Here is a 20,074-nt window from a genome sequence, read left to right on the forward strand (position 1 = left end):
AAAAAAAAGAAAAGGGTATATTGCCTTGTTTTTTTTTGCATTAAACACCATTTCAACAGTGAGTGAATATATAAGTCTTTATTGAGTTCTTCCTTTCCATTTTGTCAGTACTGCATTAGTATCCAGATTATGAGATTATAAAACATCCCATATAGAGGTGACAAAATATCCCTCTTCATTCCATCAACATACACTTTCTTTTAAATACAGTTTAGAGACAGACAATTTAAAACTGAACTTGATTAAAATAATTAAATATATCCTTACACATCTTGCCAGGTCATTTGATTATTTTGTGTACCTGTGCAGAAACAACCACACTCCTACATGCGCTCACACATTTAAATACTCACTGACAATCTATGATTTTACATGCCTTCATCACAAATGACGTATGGATTACATGTGTCGCATTTGCACTATAATTATAACTTTTTCTCTCTAAATGAGGCTGCTTGGTAAGCTAAGGCTCCTGCCATATTTGCAGTTGAACTTGGTGACTCTGTTCTCACAGCAGTAGGAAGCCCATGAGGAGAAACAGAAGGGGCTTCAGAAAGGCTGCGATCCCCTCCACGCTCAGCGAAGGAGCTCCTAAACGAGAGTGACATGACAAGACTGAATGAAAAGATCCTGAGGGGTTATTATTACTGTGGCAAACAAAGGAATCATTTACTTTTGTGTCTCATTCATGGGACAAGCAGATTAGTGTAGCTTTGAGTTTTAAACAAAGTTCCAAGTTTTCTGTATCATTTGTTATTTCTGACTAAATTTAACTTTAAAACATGGTTCAGTACAATTTACTAATCTATGCGGGTGTGGTTTGATCACTTTCATCAGATTTTGATTCAAATCCTGCTCAGGACGATAGGAGTAGGCCCCTGATAAATAATACCCAAATAAGTTTTATTTCCTTTCTTTTTTTTCTAAATGTAAACAGATTTTTTTATTTGGCCACATGGGGGCAGTGTAAACAAATTGTGAACACAACAACATACAGCCTTTCAAGTTAATATGATGAACATCCAGCAGCAGTTAAGGAGCAACATTATCTTTGACTTGAAGTCGTGTCTCTTGCCTGATGGATGTAAGTCCAATATTCACTCTCCCTTTTACTGCCTCTTCAGCTGCTAAATGCTCCGCTATTTCCCCTTACACATTTCCTACTGTCTGTCTGCTGTTTGATGCTGAGCAGGTAGTGGAAGATGTCAGTGGCTTTTTTTTTAGCTTTTTTATTGCCAACATCTGCCTTCTGCTGCTGAAGATGTTGTGTTGAGAGTGGTGAGAGTGAACAGTCAAGTTGCAGGCCAAACGGTTAAACAGTGAGCTGAAGCTTCCTATAGCTGAGAGGAGCTCCACATTCAGATGATAATTCAGTATTAGAAACCCCTTTCACACTGTGTATTGTCTACTCCCGTATTTAAAACTGTCACGTTTACTTTGTTGTTTGGTTATTATCAGTAATTATTGCACAGGAAATTGATTTGAAACAAAGTCTGGTTTTCTTGACAGATCGTGATGGCAGGATGACATTTCACTGGTTGCAAATGTTATGGAGAAGAAAATAATATGTGAACACTATGACATATTAATGTGAACTCTGAGGAATAAATAGATACAGTATACATCAGTGTACATCTCCTTACCGGACTGCTGTGAGCTTTGGTCTGTGCTTTGTTTTTGGTCAGGAGACCCGGTCGCGGCTCTCTCAAGAGCTGCCAGCTTCTCCTTTCCCAGGGCAGCTCGCTGTTCATTGGTTACTGCAGCAGCATTTTCAGGTCCAAGAGCCTCAAGGTGAGCAACAGAGAGGGACTGAGGGGAAACATTAAAGGTGTAGTCGGTAATACGAGAGATAGCTTGTTGATATATTTGAACTCACCACCAAAACAAATACACCCCTCCCTTCCTGCACGGACAGGCAGTGGACTGTGAGGGGATATTCACGGATTTAGAAAAAAAAGTGTTTTGGTGGAGGAAGTGTTCAGATACGTTATAATTATCGGCAACATTTTATAAAACTAGCAGTAGGAAAAATACCATCTACATCAAATGGTCCCTTTCACGGTGCTAAATACTGTACATGTATATACATCTATCAGTGATGCATTAACATCATATGCATGAAACATTTGGGTGGTAATTGGTGGTAACTTTATAATAAAAGAAGACATTGGAAGCATCTGAAGAACAAAAATCTAACTGAAATACTTGAGTAAATGTACTAATTACTTTTAATGTATGGATTTGGCTCACAGCCGAACGATGGAAAGGTTGGAGAACGTTACTTACAGCAAAGTTTTCTGGTGGTATGAGCAAGATGCAAGTCTCGCTGAAAAATGACAAGACAGATGGGTCCAATGAGGCCAATTCAGTGGCATCCAGCCCAGCTAAGAGAGACGGAAACAGACACTCAGAAAATGCTGAGCAAAATCCAGGCAACAGTTCAGTACATTTCATTAATACTACAATGGGGGTTTGGTTTTTCTGTCCAAAGAGTAAAAGTGATTATCTAACCAAGTATGGTTCCCAGGTTAGACACTTCAACTTCAGTGAAGGTGCTGGGATTTCCAAACGCAGACACAGCAAGACTTTTCAACTGCTTTGTAGCCTTGTAGGAGCACTGAATATCATCCATTGAGCCCACAGCATCCCTGTGAGACACAGACACGTTTAAATGAGATCCAGGGAATGGATTCTCTATGCGCCAAACAACACCCAGCGAATATAGATAGGAGGAAAAAGGCATTGTAAATCTTGCATAGAAAGTTGCATTTTTTTCTAAAATAACTAATAGACTTGGGTGCTTTTGTGAGGATATGTCCCCCTTTTTACCAGCTTGATAATTGGATAAAAACTAATTTGTGAGTTAATAATGAGAAGACGGCAGTGACATAAATCAGCACAAACTTGAAGGCTTCCATGTTGAGCTGTCTGGACTCGCTGGGGTTCAGGCCACAGATGAAGCGGTTCAGTGCTACCATCTCTGTAGCTTCCAGCCGCTGCGCTGTCAGGTTGTTATATTTAGCAACGGCCTTCCACACAGGCTGAATCTATTCAGACAAGTCATCATGATAAGTGAACATCATGGTAATGGCTATAGTAGTTGTGAGCATGTGAGGCTTTTGTTTTGTACTTCACCTGTGACTCACTCCAGCCACAGTGGGCAATTTCCTCTAGAGTGTCAAGTAAGAAGGGGAGCTTCTCCAGGTCTGCATCGGGGAAGCCCTGAATTATACACCCCATCTGTATCACCGCACTCTCATTCATCTGAGACACTGGTCCGAAGGCCTGCAGAAACAAAAAGAAACAACTATGAATCAGATAAATCACTGGCTGTGCTCTGAAAATGATAGTGATGATAAGAAAATGTTGGTTTTCTATATTAATACCTGGCTGGTAATACACCAACAGCCTATTCAAAATGGTAACCATGAAGTTTTTAAAGCTGTATTTGAGCTTTTGAATTTTTAATTGAGTGTGTTGGTCATTGGAATAGTTTTATTTTAATTATGGACTGTACAGAGATCATGAGGCGGCCAATGGGGTCGTCCATTGAGCAGCAAGAGCTGCTGCTACTCCCTGATTCATTTAGTAACATACATTGGTAATAACTGGACTCTTAGTAACTTATCTCAGTTAGATTCTCATCAATACAGTGGGTGGACTTTTTGGGACGTTTGTTTGCCAACATTTCTGTTGCACAATTTGGTGGATATTTTGAAAATAATTGTTCAATTTAAAAGAGGTTTTAAGAAGTGCATTATTTTCCAAAGAAGTTGTGCCCTTTCAACAGTCTTGTATTATTTTAAGATATCGAGGGGGGCGGGGTTTCAGGTTTTTTATTTCAACAAAACAATGCTTTAGTAGGGCTTTGCTTTGTTGAAAAGTGTACGAGCCTATACACCCCTAAATGTTTTCATACAATCCCTTATTGCAGTGACCACAACCTCACGATTACCCCCCCAGACTCCAAATCAGAAAAAAATATAAAAAAAAGAAGAAGAAATGACTCAGCCAAAACCAGGATCATTACCGTAGTTGCTTTTTTACTGAGCACGGCCAGTTGGTCTGCGCTGTAGTCTGGGATGTCCCCAAGTATTTCCAAAGTAGCCAGGAAAGTTTCACCTGACATCTGATCCAGCTGCGCAGCTGTCCAGTAGACGTTGTTCATTCCCAGTTCTTCAATCAACTCCACAGTGGGTTTTTCAGCATCCACAGTGTCACTGGCTGAGAGAGACAGGAGAGACACTCAGAGGTGAGAATAGAAAAAGTATAGAAAGATCAGGAATTTTTGTATACAGTATCATTAACCAAGAGAAAAAGAATAAACAGCACACAAGATATCTCACCTGATCTCTTTCTACGTGCTGCATCTGATGTGGTGGCGCTGGTGGTGAGATGGAAGAGTTTCTTTTTGAAGGCGCTGGAGGTGGAGGGCATGCGCAACTTTAGGAAATAGAGAATGTCCTTCATCCACGTCTGACAGAGACAGAGAAAAGGGAAATTAGGCAAAAAAGATATGAGGAACGCAGGTGTTAATCATAAACAATCTCTTATTTATTGATATGAATGTGAAACATCTAATGCAGGACACTGTGAGCTGCATCAGTGTCCATGTGTCCATGTGAAGTATAGGAGACAAAGGGTGCACACCTTATTCGGCAGAGCAGATGTGGCATCGTCATCCAAAAGGAGTAGAAGACCCAGTGCTTCCATAGTCTCAGCTGACCAATCAGATGGATCTCTGCAGAAGAATTATTTTAAAAAATGCATCAGACTCACTCTGTCATACTTTATAGTAAGTAGTAACCCTCCTCAAAGAGCCCCTGTCCTACCCAAAAGTCTCTTTGACCAGCTGTGTCAGGTCTGCCCTGTGGCGTGGAGGAATGTGCTGACAGGAAGCCATGGCGAGGAGGGCGGAGTTGAGAACATCGGGGGCCATGAGACGCACTTGGGAAGGCGGAAGCTCACATAAGAGTGGCCCAAGTCTGGACACGCCCTCAGTGGTCAGTCCAGATAAGTTAGTACCCTGCAAAAAAATAGCACATATATAAAGCTTGTTGGGACATACACTATAGACTCATAATTTGAAAATTATAGGTGTGGTAGTAGAGGTAGAAACAGGTGACAATTTAACTGAAAAACCTGAATGAATAAGTAGAAAAACATAAAGAAAAATGCATCTCTACAGGGTTTGATGGTATATTTATCACAAGGCCTTCAAAGTCCAAATTTATCTGAATCTCAACCAAAATTATAGAAATTCAGACCGGTGACTGTAAAAACCACCATCATAAAAACACCAAATGAGGGAATATATTTTTGGAAGGTTCAGGAGACTTGGAGTATCTACGTCAAGGAGCATTTTGTACTTCTCTAACAACTCGCATTGTCTCAACACCTTCCGGTGACAGTTAATGTCTGTTTTTTCTTTAATTTACATTGGCGAGGCAAAGCAGGGCTCTCTTGGTGAGTGTGGGGCGAGATGGGGAACGGAGTGGTAAGGAGCTTAGGTTGGCCTCTTCCATCTTGTCCAGGAAAACGGGACACACAGAGTCGGGCAGATCCGTCACCATGGAAGGCCTGTGATGGTGTAAACAGGATACAGAGATAGAGAGCTGTTACATTTTATTATTGATTTTTTTAAATAAATGAAATTAGATAAAAAAAAAAACTATTGGTACGGCAGTTGAAGAAGTAAGAATGTGGGAATGTCATCCAGCTCCTCCTCGGTGATGGTTTTGAAGTAGTCAGCTCTCACTTTTTTCAAAGTGGCAAAAAGCTTTCGGGCGGCACACCCTGCCTGAAAAGGTGTATATTTGTTAATAAATAGTTATATTCTAAACATGTTTTATTTACGTGTGTGTAAACTGTATGTGTGAGTTATACATACCTGCACTTTGGAGAGCCACTGGGGAGTCTCTGTTATGGCCTGTGCCATGTCTTGTGTATCACTGTCTGCTACCTTGTCAATCATCTTACAGGTGATTCCCTGAAGGACTGAACGCAGCTTCCTGTCACGAATGAGAATGTTTATAATATAAGCATGTAACGCAATGGGATGCATGTAGGTATGTAGGTATGCATGTTGGTATATTCCTACATATACCAACAAGGGCATGCATGCTAATAAGACCCAGAAGCTATATGATTCATCTCAAGTGGCTTTTTATGTGCTGTTAAAAGCCCTGAGAAGCTGACAAATATTCAGACTTATGGAGAAAAACCAAAATGTCAAGTGCTTATATTTCCCTAAAAATGAAAATTAAACAATTTTAGCTTTTCATAGGTTTTTGTACTGTATTAAAAAAATATTATGATATGTTTTCTCTTCTACAGTATATCTTACCTGTACTCAAGCTTCTTTAGCTCGTCCATCTTTTTTGCCAAGAAAGCTGCCTAAGGAAAAGACAAAAAAGTAGGAAACATCGGCACCAACCTAATACTACTCTCTTAAACCCATTGATGACGGCTGCTGCGCGATGCCACATTGTATCTCCTGCCTGATGCTGCGTAGCGCAGCATTGTTACTTTATCTCATTTTCATGGCATAGGAGGTGGGTTTTGTTGATTTTTTTTAAGACCACATGACCACCCAAAAGTTGTGTGGTTTGCCGAAAATCACGCCAATAACAAAAATAAAAAATAAATAAATAAAAAATAATAATGAAAAAAATAAGCCAGCTGTGTCCGCGATAGTGTATTACAGAACAGTTAGTGGCGTTTGGAGTGCAGAATCTAGGTCTACTATAGGCTACTGACGAAAATCACACAACACATTGCATCTATTTATTAACAATATTTATGAATTTAGGCATTTGCTGCTCCAACTCAAATTCAGCCCAGCCAGGCGATAGTTAAGTTTCAGTTTCGTTTTCATCTCCGTGGTATATAGCCGTTTGGACCAGCTGATCGGCTCCCGACAGCAGGAGTCAGTCTGCGTTCCAGTTGTACTGGGAAGTCGGATTTATGGTGCCAGTGATAACTGAACTAAATAATTAAATAAAGCTATCTTCTCCTTCCTATATCTGTCTATCTTTATCCCTCCACTGCACACTCAGTCACTACTATCCATGCTAAAAGGAAGCAGGATTATAACCTCATTTAGCACAGTATTTTTTAATATTTTATATAATTTATTATAATTTTTTCTCCCCCATCTAATTTTGACGATTTTTAGAAAAATGTGTTGGTTTGTAAGCGCTAAGGGAGCATGTTTAAATAAAACCTGTGAACCTTAACCTTTAAATGTATTTTATTTCATCTTTCTATGTGCTACGCAGGCTTAGATATTAAGGTTTTGGTAGACTTGACAATTCGTACAATTTTTTCAGAAAACCCTCAGGCATTAAGGACATGCATCCTAGATTGCGATAGTCATCAATGGGTTAACTAAGCTAAAAAACAATCAGCTGATTTATTTAGGAAATATTCTGTTATCCACAAGGCTTTACAGAAAATGCATCAAGAACGCTAATGATTAGCATCAATTCCACAAGAAGACAAATTATACGTAAGGAATTGTAAAAATCAAAGAATAAAATGTGTCAATAGTTGTCTGCTGTTTTTCAGGGAGGATGTTTTCAGGGAAGTTACCTGCGGACGAGTCCAAATTTTATCCTTCACTTGGTCCAAAGAGTCGATGTTTGCTTTGGCCAGGTTGTTTAGAGAAACTCTGCGAAGCAAACGGCCGGGCAACATCTGCAGCAGCTCTGAGGGATCCACATCCTCACGCAGCTACAGGATAACATTGAATTATTTCTAAAATTACGTTCACAGTGTCTATTAATGCTTTCACAGATTATATGAAGTACTTTCTATTTGAGATTGAGCTATATCTGTTGTTTTTCTTAGATTTAGTGGGTCTTCATCAATATAACAATCCTCTATTTCTTTCTTCTCCCTCCTTACTCACCCCCTGAAGCATGGCTATCAACTGCCCCTTCCTCATATACGTGGAAATGTTCTTCAGGCCCTCTGTATCAATCCCCTTGGCTTTGATGCGCCTGAGAACGCAGCTTGGCAAACCTTCTGCAATTGACCGAAGAGCCATCAGTTCCTCAGGCGACATCCCTTTACACTGAGGGAAAGCAGAATGAGGTAAGTATATAAGTGAGAGACAAGCTTTCAGAAGTCCTGCAGACTCACCGTCCTATTGCCAAGCTGTTTCTTGACCAGGGTCCGCAGCTGGCCGCGTGTCCATTTGGCGGCAGGTCCCAGGTTTTTGAGAACCTCTTTGAGGTTGTCGGCAGGGATCTCGTACAGTTGATTAGGGGACAACAAGGTAACACTGCTGCCCAGGTTGGGTAGTTCTTGGGAAACAGTGGAAGACTCCATCATATACTTCATAAGTTGCTTTTTCACCTGTAGTAAGGACAGGGTAAAAAAATATGAAGAGTAATTGAGAATTGACTAAGATTCATGATTTTCTCCTGCATTAGCTGAGTGGGACATAGGTGGAAGTTTGGGAAATGCTTAGCAAGAAAGTGATACCTTCTTGATTTTGGGGTTGTCATTCTTGTCGCAGTTGTCAAGCTCAGGCAGGAGTTTCCTGCTGAGGTCAGCAGTCAGTTTTGGAGCAGCGTTATAATGACAGGCTATTGTGCCGAGTCTGAGGGATAGGCAAAAATAAAATGTTTATTCCCACATTTAAATTGCAATGGCCCTATATAAAGTCAGTTACAGTCATTAGTGTGCATACAGAATTATTATAATTGGTACATTTTTCAATGCTCTCTCTTATCTGTTAGACTTTTCCTTCCTGCAAACCTCAAAAATCAACACACAGAGGTGTGACATTAAGGGAAAACTGAATCCAACTGGATACAATTGAGACAATAACAATATGTTCATCTGATGAAATCCTGAATTTACCTTGAAAATGTGTTATGTATAAGGCTAGGTCATTTGCCAGCAACGTTCTCATCTGGAGTTTTCGCATACTTATTTACACACACACTCATGCATTCATACACACTTGTCCACATTCTCTGCAAAATCCTTTCCCTGGAAGCAATCTTGAAAGGTATTGAGGAACTTTTTGCCCAGGCTGGGTTTCATCTTGATGCCCATACTCAAGGGGAATTTGAACTTGGCCGAGCGGAAGAAGTCACACAGCTAAAGGAGAAAGTGAAGCAACAATGAAAATCTTGTCATTTGCTATTCCTGGTTTCATTGGCTCTTCGACCTTTCTTTTACGATCCCCCTAACCTTATCTTTGGGAGAAGAATCAACATCTCTTGGTGCTAGACTGGAGAGGTACGGTCCCATCATGGTCAACGCCTCAGAGTTTAGCCATTTCAATGAAGGTTTGCAGCGCTCCATCAGCTCTACACGGAAATTAAAATGGTAAATAATAAAGTCACAAGAAACAGGAAACAAGGCGTCACACTGACCCATTGGAGTTTACTGGTTTAGATTTGGGTCTTTGTTGCGCAGAATCAGAAATACATGTGCGGCTAAGAGTTATTTGTTACCAACAAAGTTATGTTAGGTTAAACTTTATTATCCCTGTGGAGAAATTTTTCTTGGACACAGTGCATCATCTCTCATAAAAACATTCTACACGGAGAATACAACCAAGAACAAAGCAAAACAAACAGACAAACATTTGAAAATCGACAACATGCTGCTTAATAGTCTGTAAGCTAGGTGCACTTTGCTGCATTGCATATAAATGTACAGTGTATGTGCAAGTCTTAATATTTGTAGTGCCCTATTGCACTAGAACTTGCAAATAAAGTGCTAAAGCACTATCTATTTATTGCACATTGTTCATGAGCTCAATGGAGACTTGGACCAATGATAGTTTTAAGTGGTTAGATTTGCATCGTGGCACACAGAGTCTTCTCCCTGACGGCAAGGTTTCATGTTCAGGGAAAAGTCTGAAATTATTTTCGGTAACACTTTACAATAAGGTACACAAAATGTAGTAACTACTACATAGTTATGCATTACCTACTACATAGTTATTTTTTTAACTACTACATAGTTTTTTTTGAGTAACTACTACATAGTTGTGCATTAACTACACATTCTCTATTTTAATTGTTTTATTTTAGTAACTACTACAGAGTTTTCTTTTTGTATTTTTTTAGTAACAACTGCATAGTTATGCATAAATTACTACATAGGTTCTTTTTAGTTTTAATGAATAAATACTAGTTTTTTAGTTTTTTACAACTACTAGATTTTCTTTACATTTTTTTAGTAACCACCACATAGTTTTTTACTTTACTAACTACAACATCATGATGCATTACCTACTAAATCTTTTTTTTAAGTTTTTTTTAGTAACTCCTCCATAGTTATACATTACCTACTACATAGTTTTTTTAGTAACTACTACATGCATTACCTAAAGAAAACAAAAAAAAAGTGTAGTAGGTAATCCATAACTATGTAGTAGTTACTAAAAAAAACTATCTAGTAGTTACTTAAAAAAATGTAGTACAATTGTGTGTACCTTGTTGTAAAGTCTTACCTTTTTTTCTTTGCTTTGCAGTTATAGTGCGATGTTCCAACCAGCTTCACAATCAGTGCTGCCGATAGCGTAACATCATCTTTGCATTTTTTCCACAAACAAGTTAAGGATCTCAACAAGCACATTTGTTTTGTAGGATTTGCATATAAGAGGCTTCCTTTGGCTTGTCTACCACCCGCCCAGTGCTCCTCTCTTTCCCTTTCTCTGTCTGCTTTACTGTATTTCAACTTCTTCATTGACCTTTTTCTTCTGCCTATCTTCCTTTATTTTTCTCTACAGTCTCTTCATCTCTCAAATGCTTCCCTCTGTGTAGTCAGTTTAACAAACGAATATGAATTTAATGTTTTTTTTTCATAGTGGCTTTTATTGTAGAACGTGTTATCTGAATAGATGGGTTCAAGTGCTCAACTAATTACTTTCTTACTTGATCTTGGGTCAGTCGATGGCGTCGTTGTACAGTTGAAGTAGTTCTGGGTAATTTGCTCCTTTGCCCATTTCACCACTTGGGTCCTATGGTCTTCAGACATGGGACCATATCCCTCCTGAAGCATCTCCATGCTAGAACCAACGGCCAATATTACACTTTTTAAGACTAGTGGCTTAGAGGGAGTAAGAGAGATGGCAGGAATCATTAGACTGCCACTGGAGGAAGTAATTTCATGAATGCACACTCACAGCTTTTTCATGTTTTGGCCCAGTACTCTGGGAGGAAGGTTCATCGTTGTGGATGGCATACCCTGCACCACAGGTTTGGCAGCCCATAGTAGTGTGTCATAGTCGTCCAGGTCCATGTCATTTTCTTTCTGTGTTGTCCAAGCGGCCCAGGACATAGGGGCCAGGAATGCTTGCAAGTAACATACAGAGGGCTCCTGAGGGAGTAAGAGAGATGGCAGGCATCATTAGACTGCCAGAGAGCAGTTCTGATTAATAGATCAAGTTTTTTCCTCTTAAGAATTTGACATGGGGAGTAATCACCGATGAGTTCCTTATCATCTTGATCATTCTTGAAAGATTGCTGGAATTCCACATCTTGTTTGACTAAAAGAAGAGAGAGAGAGAGAGAGAGAGAGAGAGAGAGAGAGAGAGAGAGAGGAAAGACACAACACGTGTGAAACTGGGTAAGACAGGTGCAACAAATAATAAATCAAATAATAGTTTTAATGCTCCAAATAATCATTAACCGATAATAATTGACATCATCTCCGTGTGAAGAAAAGCTTATGCGGTGCAAGTGCTCCTTCGCTGTGTGTGTGTATTCACACCATTGTATCGCCTTGGTTAAGTGAGTCTTTGAAAGGAGAGCCTGGATGAAGGACGTTGAGGAAGGTAGATATGAGGGGGTTGGACTGGCCATCTTTTCTTTCCTCCATTGGCAAGTCACTGAGAGAGAAAGGAGAGAGGAGACGATTATTTAGTGAGTAGAAATTGTATTACATATAAGGCTTGCATTTAATTTTTTAGATTTATTTCCTCCTTTAATTATCTGGTGAAATGCTGAGCCTATTCCCTCTTTTTGTTCCTCTACTGAGGTAACCTGAGTCGCACAACTCACTCCAAGAGTGTGAGGAAAATAATGGACCACAGCACAAAGCAAATAAATATCTTTATAAAAAGGCAACTCGACGTTTCTGAAAGCTTAAAATATCAAAGTAAAAAAATAAAAATAAAAAAATACAAAAGAACTATCTGTAATACTTTTCTTATTTGATAAATGTATCAGACACACAACAAAGACACACTTACAAAATTACCTGTTATTGAAGACACTATTCAGCAGCGTCATCCTCGGCTCCTGGTATCCTGTAACATGGCAAACCTCCATATTTATATGTTGTACAGTTTTTAAAACACACAGATACTGTATCATCACTTGCCATACATTGGTTTTGGTTCATATTACAGAGGGCGCTCCTAATGCATTATCAAACATACACTTACATTCATACACTAACGACGAGAACTATGGGTAGGATTTGTACAGTGAATTAGCTCTGTCTAATGTTACAATAGATTTCAAAACGCACTCTCGCTCAGACACACAGATAAAAACAGAAGTTCGTCATGGGTTTCCTCACCCTTCATCTGGCACCTCTTCATCTAACAAAAAGAAAGACACATCATCATGAAAGAATGAAAATAGGTGCTTTTTTAACCATACATTTTTCTTAAAGTACTGTGTTTAACTTGAATATGTCTTTTAGTTACTCTTATGGCAAAAAACCCAACTTTAACGGCAAAACAACTGTAACAAAGAAAACCAAGCTGTTTTGGAATTGAAAAATAAAATGGCAGTAGTAGCAGCACTCAAGTTCCAGGTGTCAATCTCCTTTAAAAAAAAACAAGTTTTCAGGAGAGGACATACCAGCCTTTTGGCCACGCCTTTGAAGCCATGCTTATTCCTAGGCATCCCATCTGGGGGCTGAGCTGAACAGATAGTAATGAAAAAATATGAGTGGACACATGTAAAGCCCACTGAGGCAAATGTCTATTTGTGATATTGGGCTATACAAATAAAACTGATTTGATTTGATTTGACATGTATAAATGGATGCATTTAGCCAGTTATAAGAAACTATGAATATGATGGCGTTGTTGTTTACCCAAAGCTGCAGAGGCCACAATGAGTAGCAGGATAAATGTTCCTCCTTTTGGAGCCATGGTGAAAATATCTGCCTGTCTGTCTGAGACAAAGAATTTGCATTAATATCAGAGATTTAGCATTTTGTTATTGTTTTTTTTCTTAGCATAGCAGTACAAAAAGTTATTCTTAATAGGATGTGATGATTTTGTAATAGGCCTCTAGTTGTTATGGAACTCGTCTCCATGAGAGCCACCTCCAGTTTTCTGACACACTTCCTCCTCAGAGGATTGTGATCATACGTCCCTAGCTACCATTTATGTATCCCTTCCAATGGGACGACCCGTGGACTATGGAGGATAACATGCTGTGAAAAACATGTACAAGATGTTCTGTTGGACAACAATTTGACGCCTTTTTTCTCTTCCTCCATTACCTCTGCTCTTTGCGAACATGTTTAATTTCATTTCATTCCTCAGTTCTTCTTACCTAATAGAGTTCCCACTCAAACATTTGCATGTTGGTGTTTTGCCTTCAATTTGTTTGCGTTCCATTGATTTGACTTCTCATCTTAATATGCCCAATGTGTCATGACAGGAACGATAGAATAAGAATAACCCCTTTAATAACACACTTATCCAAGACTTTGAAAAGTCTCCTCTGAGTTCAAACAAGATTTGAATGCGTTTACATAGTAAAAAAAAATCTAATTAATTCAAACATAAAAAGACTGCTTGGACATAACTGGAATGATCAACAAGTCACAAAAACAAATACCTTAAAATTCATTTATAAACAGGAGTTATTACTTACAGATTCTCTGTCTGATCCCGTGTAGATTTTAGAAACGCTGAATTTAATATACAGGATGAATATAAAGTGATGCTATGCGTGCACCTCCTCTGCCTTTCTCCCACGTCTGATGAGAGATGCTGGGTGGTTACCTGTTCTTAACCGAGAGTCAAATCAGGTGCATGGTATCACCGTGGTAGTATCTCTGTGTGTGTGTGTGTGTGTGTGTGTGTGTGTGTTTGTGTGTGTGTGTGTGTGAGAGAGATAGTGAGAGAGAGAGGCAGGGCTGGTGAATGGTTTATTTGATAACTGTCAAATAAACCATTCACCATCCTTAGACAAAGGTAAAATGATCCTGTTAAAGTTGTTGAGGGAGTAAACATGCAGCTTTTATACTAATTGATCCGTGAAACAGCTGCAGACTTGACCATTTGACACGAAGGTCCACAATGCTGAACAATAACCTTCATCGGATAAGCAGTTGTTCTTTTATTTTTAAAGTTTCTCTACCATATCACGATTATTCCCAACATAATTTTTTTTTTTTAAAGATTTTTTTTTGGCATTTTTATGCTTTATTGATAGTGTAGAGACAGAGTTGAAATGGGGCAGAGAGAAGAGTGACATGCAGAGAACGACCACGGGCTGGAATCAAACCCGGGTCAGCTGCTGGCCGAGGCCCATGGGGGGGACGCCCTACCAACTGAGCTAAGGGCGCCCCCCAACATAATTTAAATAGATTAACAAAACAAAAGGTTTCACATTTTGTACTGTATTTTCAGTTATACTCTCATGCGTCGTAAGGAACAATCCAAACATTTGGATGTTGAGACCATTGCAGAAGTTGGTTAGGGTGCAGTTCTTGTAATGGCTGCTAAGTGTTTAATGGGAAACCCTAGTTTATCACCAGAAAGATAAAAATGTCAATACTTTACTTATATTAATGTGTCTTGAGTATTGTTCTTAGACACAAATGTGAATCCAATTTTACAATGCCACAACAATTTATGAAGTATATGTGTGTAACATTCAGGCCACCAAAGGCTGACCTCAAACACTCTGATGGTCGTTGCAGTAAGCAAACTCCAGCCTTCAGTAAATCCCTTCCCAATCATGTTGGTGATGTGAAAAACAGAACAGTGTGCACTGCGTGTAATACCCACAGGACATCCTATTCTCAGTAGACTTTAATTGCACTCATTAGTAAAGTCTGTTAACATCTTTCCTATCATCCTGCATACTGTATGTATGATAGCAGTCTGAAAATAATGCTGTCAAATGAACTATCTGTGGACATGCACAAATGCAAGTGTCTTGGTTGTAACTACAAATACAGTCTGTACATGGGTCACTGTCCATATGAATGCAGAGAGGAGATGCTTGGCGACTGCTAGGTGTGTTTCACTCCATGTTTACGCCCATTTTGGAGCCAATAACCAAATGAAGGTCCGGGTTGGAGAAATGTTCTGAAAAAAAAAACATTGGCATTGGTTAGTGGGTACTTAACTGCTTGTGTGTTTGTGTAAGTATATATTTAAAAAATAGAGGATCAGTAAAACCCTAACTGTAAGGCATTTAAGCAATTATTCAACTATTTTCACAATCTTGTATGCAGAGCCGGCCCAAGCCTTCAGGGGGCCCTAAGCGAAATATGATTAGGGGGCCCCTCTCCAATGTTAGCGCTGCTGAAATGATAGATCTTTGTTAAATATCATTCACACACCCAGTGTTTTCCGCTAGTGCCTCCACTGTGCAGCTGTGCGAAAATATTAGACAGCCGAGATTCAGACCCTCCTAGGGGGGTCCGGGGGTATGCCCCCCCGGGAGATTTTTTTAACCTTTTGAAAGTGAAATGCATGAATCTGGTGCACTTTGAGAAGAAAATTAAGAGGCTAAATCTGAGAAATTTAGTGTGAACAAATAATTTGGAGACACTGGGTCAGATGAATTAGAAGCTATTGAAGAGACTGGGGCGACTGTGGCTCAGTTGGTAGAGTGGATCGGCTGATGATCAAAGGGTTGGAGGTTCGATTCCTGCCCTGCCACCTGTGTCATAGTTGTTGTGTCCTTGGGCAAGACACTTCACCCACCTTGCCTCGTGTGAATGTCGATAGTTAGCCTGCTATCGGTGTATGAATGTGTGTGTGAATGGTAACGTGGGAAAGGAAAACAGGTCTCCCTTGTAAAAGAGTCTTCGGTCTCAATGGGATTTACCTGTATAAATAAAGGTTAAAAAAATAAAAAAGGACACATGGATTTTCCATAAAAATATTAATATAACATAAAATATTATGGAGGGTCCTCTGGGTTGGGCTTGGAGCTCTTTTTCTTTTACGGGACATATTTCTCTGTAATATAATGAATGCATTTAAATGCAGTGAGAGGAACGAAGCAGAAGAACTCTTGTCCAGCTATCTTTTTTTCCACAGACGAGGCTGAAATAGGCTATAGACTATACACAGTGCATGGGAAACTGAGGGCAGCCCCATTTCCAATTGTTTTTAAATAAACTCAATACACACTGTGCATGAATGTGAACGTGACATGATCAGATCATTTCGGATTACCTCACAGATTTTTAGGCTATTAATTATCTAGACCAACACATTTTATTCCTTTTTTTGTATGATAACTCACATTTGCATAATATGATGTTAATATCAAACACACAAACTAAAAAAATAAAATAAAAAATAATTAAATTTTTTTGAGGGGGCCCCCCTGGCGGTCGGGGGCCCTAAGCGACCGCTTAGTTTGCTTATGCCTCGGGCCGGCTCTGCTTGTATGCCCTTCTTTATGACAGCTGGTGTGGCTCATTGATGAGTGATTTTTTTTGGACAACAAAGGAGCTCTAAGTCAGGCGCAGAGAAAGCGGCCATATGAGGCTACACACACTACTTGTCAGTGGGATCAATTTGTTGTTGGATTTACCTTTTCATGGGATTTTTTGACAATAAGAGAAATCTAAAATGTAAAACAACGTTGTCCTCTGAAAAATATATAGTATAATTACAACACAATAAAACATTATAATGACCGATTGACAACAGCTGTGTGTGTGTGTGTGTGTGTTTGTGTGTATGCATAACTCACCTGCAGCAAACTCCCGGATGTCAGCAGGCCTTTTAAGGAACACATCTCTGTGAGAGGACGACAGGAAATGTGATAAGTAACGATGTCGGCCTAAGTATGACTTCAGTTTAGGAGACTGTTCCCTTTGCGGCTGCATGGAAGCTTGTGAAATTAGGCTAAAAGCAGCTCAGACTTTTATTGGAGCTAGTTTGTTTCTGATTTAATACATGATGTCTTATATTACATTTTGCACCATATTCTTTTGAATAGCATTGCGTGTTTTAAGGATGGTTGGCTCCATCCACCCAACATCTAGGGTGTTTAAAGTTTTATATAGGAAAAAAAGGTATTTGAAAGTATGTCAAATACACCCCAAAAGTGTATGTGGTTTACAAATACAGGAAAATTCAGACGTTTTTTGCCTTGAGGTATTTGCCTCTCCAACTTGAAGTTTCTTTTGCATATTTACAGGTTCAAAGCAAATGGTCGTTCGGTCCTTGTTTGATTTTGTAATGTAATATACTGTTATATGAACTTAAAAGGAAAAAAAATGCTGTATGTTTCAACTAATACCCAGGGGGCAAAGTGGTTTAATAGGCATGAAATGTTCATAGTGGTTAGATAGATATGGTTTGATAGTTTTTGTTCAATACTCTGGACCAAAAATCTGAACTTCTAAAGCACTTAAACCTGCAGTGTGTAGAATTTTGGGTTTTATGTCCTAGCAGATTTTGTAGAAAGTAATTATAATATCCATAAGTACATCTAATTTAGTGCATAATAGCTGCAATTTTTTTTTAAATATATATTTTTCCCTTAGAAAGGGTCTCATATATGTCCATATTTCTGCATATTTTGGACCAAGGCCTAGTGCCGCCATCTTGAAAGTGTCATAGTTGGAATGTCATCAGGTGCATTGTTTAACATTTAGAATTGTTCTTGTCCTTGAAGGCCACTGTAGCTTCTGTTATTATTCAAAAGGGTTGGGGTTACCCAGGGAGTGTTGCATTCTAGAACTTTGTAAAACTTTCTTGATGATGTCATATTACACACTGCACCTTTAAATAAACTTAACTTTCAATAATCATTCTTAACACAATTCCGAAAGTTATAAGGATTTGTTCACATGTTGTCCATTGTCTGATAATATGAGACATTTTCTTCTTCAAAACATGATGTTAAAGGTGCAGTGTGTAATATGACATCATCAAGAAAGTTCTACAAAGTTCTAGAATGCAACGCTCTCTGGGTAACCCCAACCCTTTAGAATAATAACAGAAGCTACAGTGGCCTTCAAGGACAAGAACAATTCTAAATTTTAAACAATGCACCTGATGACATTCCAACTATGACACTTTCAAGATGGCGGCACTAGGTCTTGGTCCAAAATATGCAGAAATATGGACATATATGAGACCCTTTCTAATGGAAAAAATAATAATTCAAAAAAAATATTTCAGCTATTATGCACTAAATTAAATGTACTTATGGATATTATAATTACTTTCTACAAAATCTGCTAGGAAATAAAACCCAAAATTCTACACACTGCAGGTTTAAAGCATTTTCAAGACCTGTAGGATACAGAGTATTTTTTGATGTACACTAAAATAAAATAAAAACTGTGTCCAAAATCTGTTCAGTAAAAACTGAACAGATTCCAGAGTTAAAATGAAATAAAGATTTTAACTCTGCATGTATGACAGCATGTTGTTCAGTATGACAGCTGAGCTCGAGCATGTATTGTCTCTCCTCTAACTAACACCAGCAGACACCGTGAGCTGATAGTTTGTAATCAGGAAATTTATAATGGAGCCAAATGAAAAGTAAGCTATGAGCTAACGAACCTCAGAAAGTCGCCTATCAACACCTCTACCTCTGGATGGGCCCTCAAATACTTCTCGTTGCCGATTCTCGTCTCGATCTGAGAAAAAAGGAAAGCATCTGAGGGTTGGCAATAAACAACAGAGGAAACACATCAAAGCTGCAGATTTTGGTGGAATAGTGTAGGCTAACTCTTAAGCAGTGTTACCTTGAACTGCCGCAGTTTCTCCTGTTGCTCAGAGCTCAGCACACCGACGTTCAACTTCGTTAAAGCGCCTTTTCCGGCCATAATGTATCCACAAATAGGCTATTCTTCTAAATGTTTTCAGTAGATGCTGCTTACCTTTCAAATTTTTCCCAGTGTAAATGTAAAGTTAGTTAACGTTTGAAGCCATGTTACGCACACACAGACACCTGTTCCAGACACAGCTTCTAGTGTCTGGAAAACAGCTGTTGCTATAGAAACGACCTCCAGCTATTAACTGCTGCGCCCGCGAGGCGGCAGCACGAGACCGGAGAAGACGTTCGCTGGGTTGCTAATTTGATTGTATTACTTACTACTTTACTAGCCTAAAGCACACAACTTTGACAATAATATAATATAATAATATAGATAAAGCCTTAGAGATCAAGTAGGCCTAGGCCTAAAGTAGGCTACTAATTTCAAGGTCGGTGTCAAAATGCTTAAAAAAGTAGGCCTATAGACAAGTAGGCCTATAGACTAGCCTATATATTTTGCTTGCATAGTTCATACTCCAGACTTGTAGGCCTGCCCTATCCTAAAAAGATCATTGATTCCTCCATGATTCTTTGGAGCAACGCAAAACCAGGATGAAATGCATCAGTTTATAATGCAAGAAAACAGATGCAGAACCAACACTTCTGACAGCAAATTATTTTTGTGAAGAATATATGGAAACTGGACAGGATTTGAGTGATATAGGCCTATTTAATAAGCCTTGACAAAGTTATATACAAACATGAGGTGGCATAGATGCAGACCTATAAAAAGACCTTCATCCAGGCTCCAGTGTATCAATACACATTAAATTGGCACGGATGTCAAGGGAGAGTAGTTATAGGTAGCCTATACAACAACAAAAAGGTATTTTAGAAGTATTTTAGGCATTAGATATAGTAGGGAGATAGAAAGACTCCTACACACTATACAAGTTGCTTGGTCCTGAGTTTTCCAATGCAAGAAGAGGTCCATTATCCTTTTGTCATCTGTGACACAGGCTCTGAAGTGAAAGACCAGGAATCCAACGATACATGTCAGTTAAAATGCACACTGGCTGGTTTTATTCCCCTTTCCTTCGTGGTCCTCC

General features: G+C 39.0%; 2 protein-coding genes across 2 annotated transcripts; both read right to left on the bottom strand.

The window, feature by feature from the left end:
- Window positions 1-483: 483 nt before the first annotated feature.
- otoa (otoancorin) lies at window positions 484-12,302 on the bottom strand (the record flags this gene model as incomplete). Its single annotated transcript, XM_080039579.1, has 25 exons — window positions 484-591; window positions 1,644-1,809; window positions 2,287-2,384; window positions 2,512-2,648; window positions 2,905-3,047; window positions 3,136-3,285; window positions 4,031-4,224; window positions 4,347-4,476; window positions 4,651-4,741; window positions 4,833-5,026; window positions 5,439-5,580; window positions 5,682-5,800; window positions 5,891-6,011; window positions 6,347-6,396; window positions 7,594-7,734; window positions 7,913-8,077; window positions 8,146-8,361; window positions 8,491-8,608; window positions 8,975-9,114; window positions 9,208-9,326; window positions 10,905-11,038; window positions 11,156-11,349; window positions 11,456-11,518; window positions 11,743-11,860; window positions 12,232-12,302. 25 exons carry the CDS (start codon window positions 12,300-12,302, stop codon window positions 509-511), a joined length of 3,297 nt encoding a protein of 1,098 aa, XP_079895705.1. The 3' UTR covers window positions 484-508.
- Window positions 12,303-12,493: 191 nt separating this feature from the next.
- On the bottom strand, window positions 12,494-19,035 carry riiad1 (regulatory subunit of type II PKA R-subunit domain containing 1; the record flags this gene model as incomplete). The annotated part of the gene is made up of 5 exons (XM_080039580.1): window positions 12,494-12,577; window positions 12,843-12,904; window positions 16,944-16,990; window positions 18,770-18,846; window positions 18,955-19,035. 5 exons carry the CDS (start codon window positions 19,033-19,035, stop codon window positions 12,494-12,496), a joined length of 351 nt encoding a protein of 116 aa, XP_079895706.1.
- Window positions 19,036-20,074: the final 1,039 nt, after the last annotated feature.

The sequence above is a fragment of the Ammodytes marinus genome (assembly GCF_949987685.1).
Source record: "Ammodytes marinus genome assembly, chromosome: 13".
In the NCBI taxonomy this organism is placed as follows: Eukaryota; Metazoa; Chordata; class Actinopteri; order Uranoscopiformes; family Ammodytidae; genus Ammodytes; species Ammodytes marinus.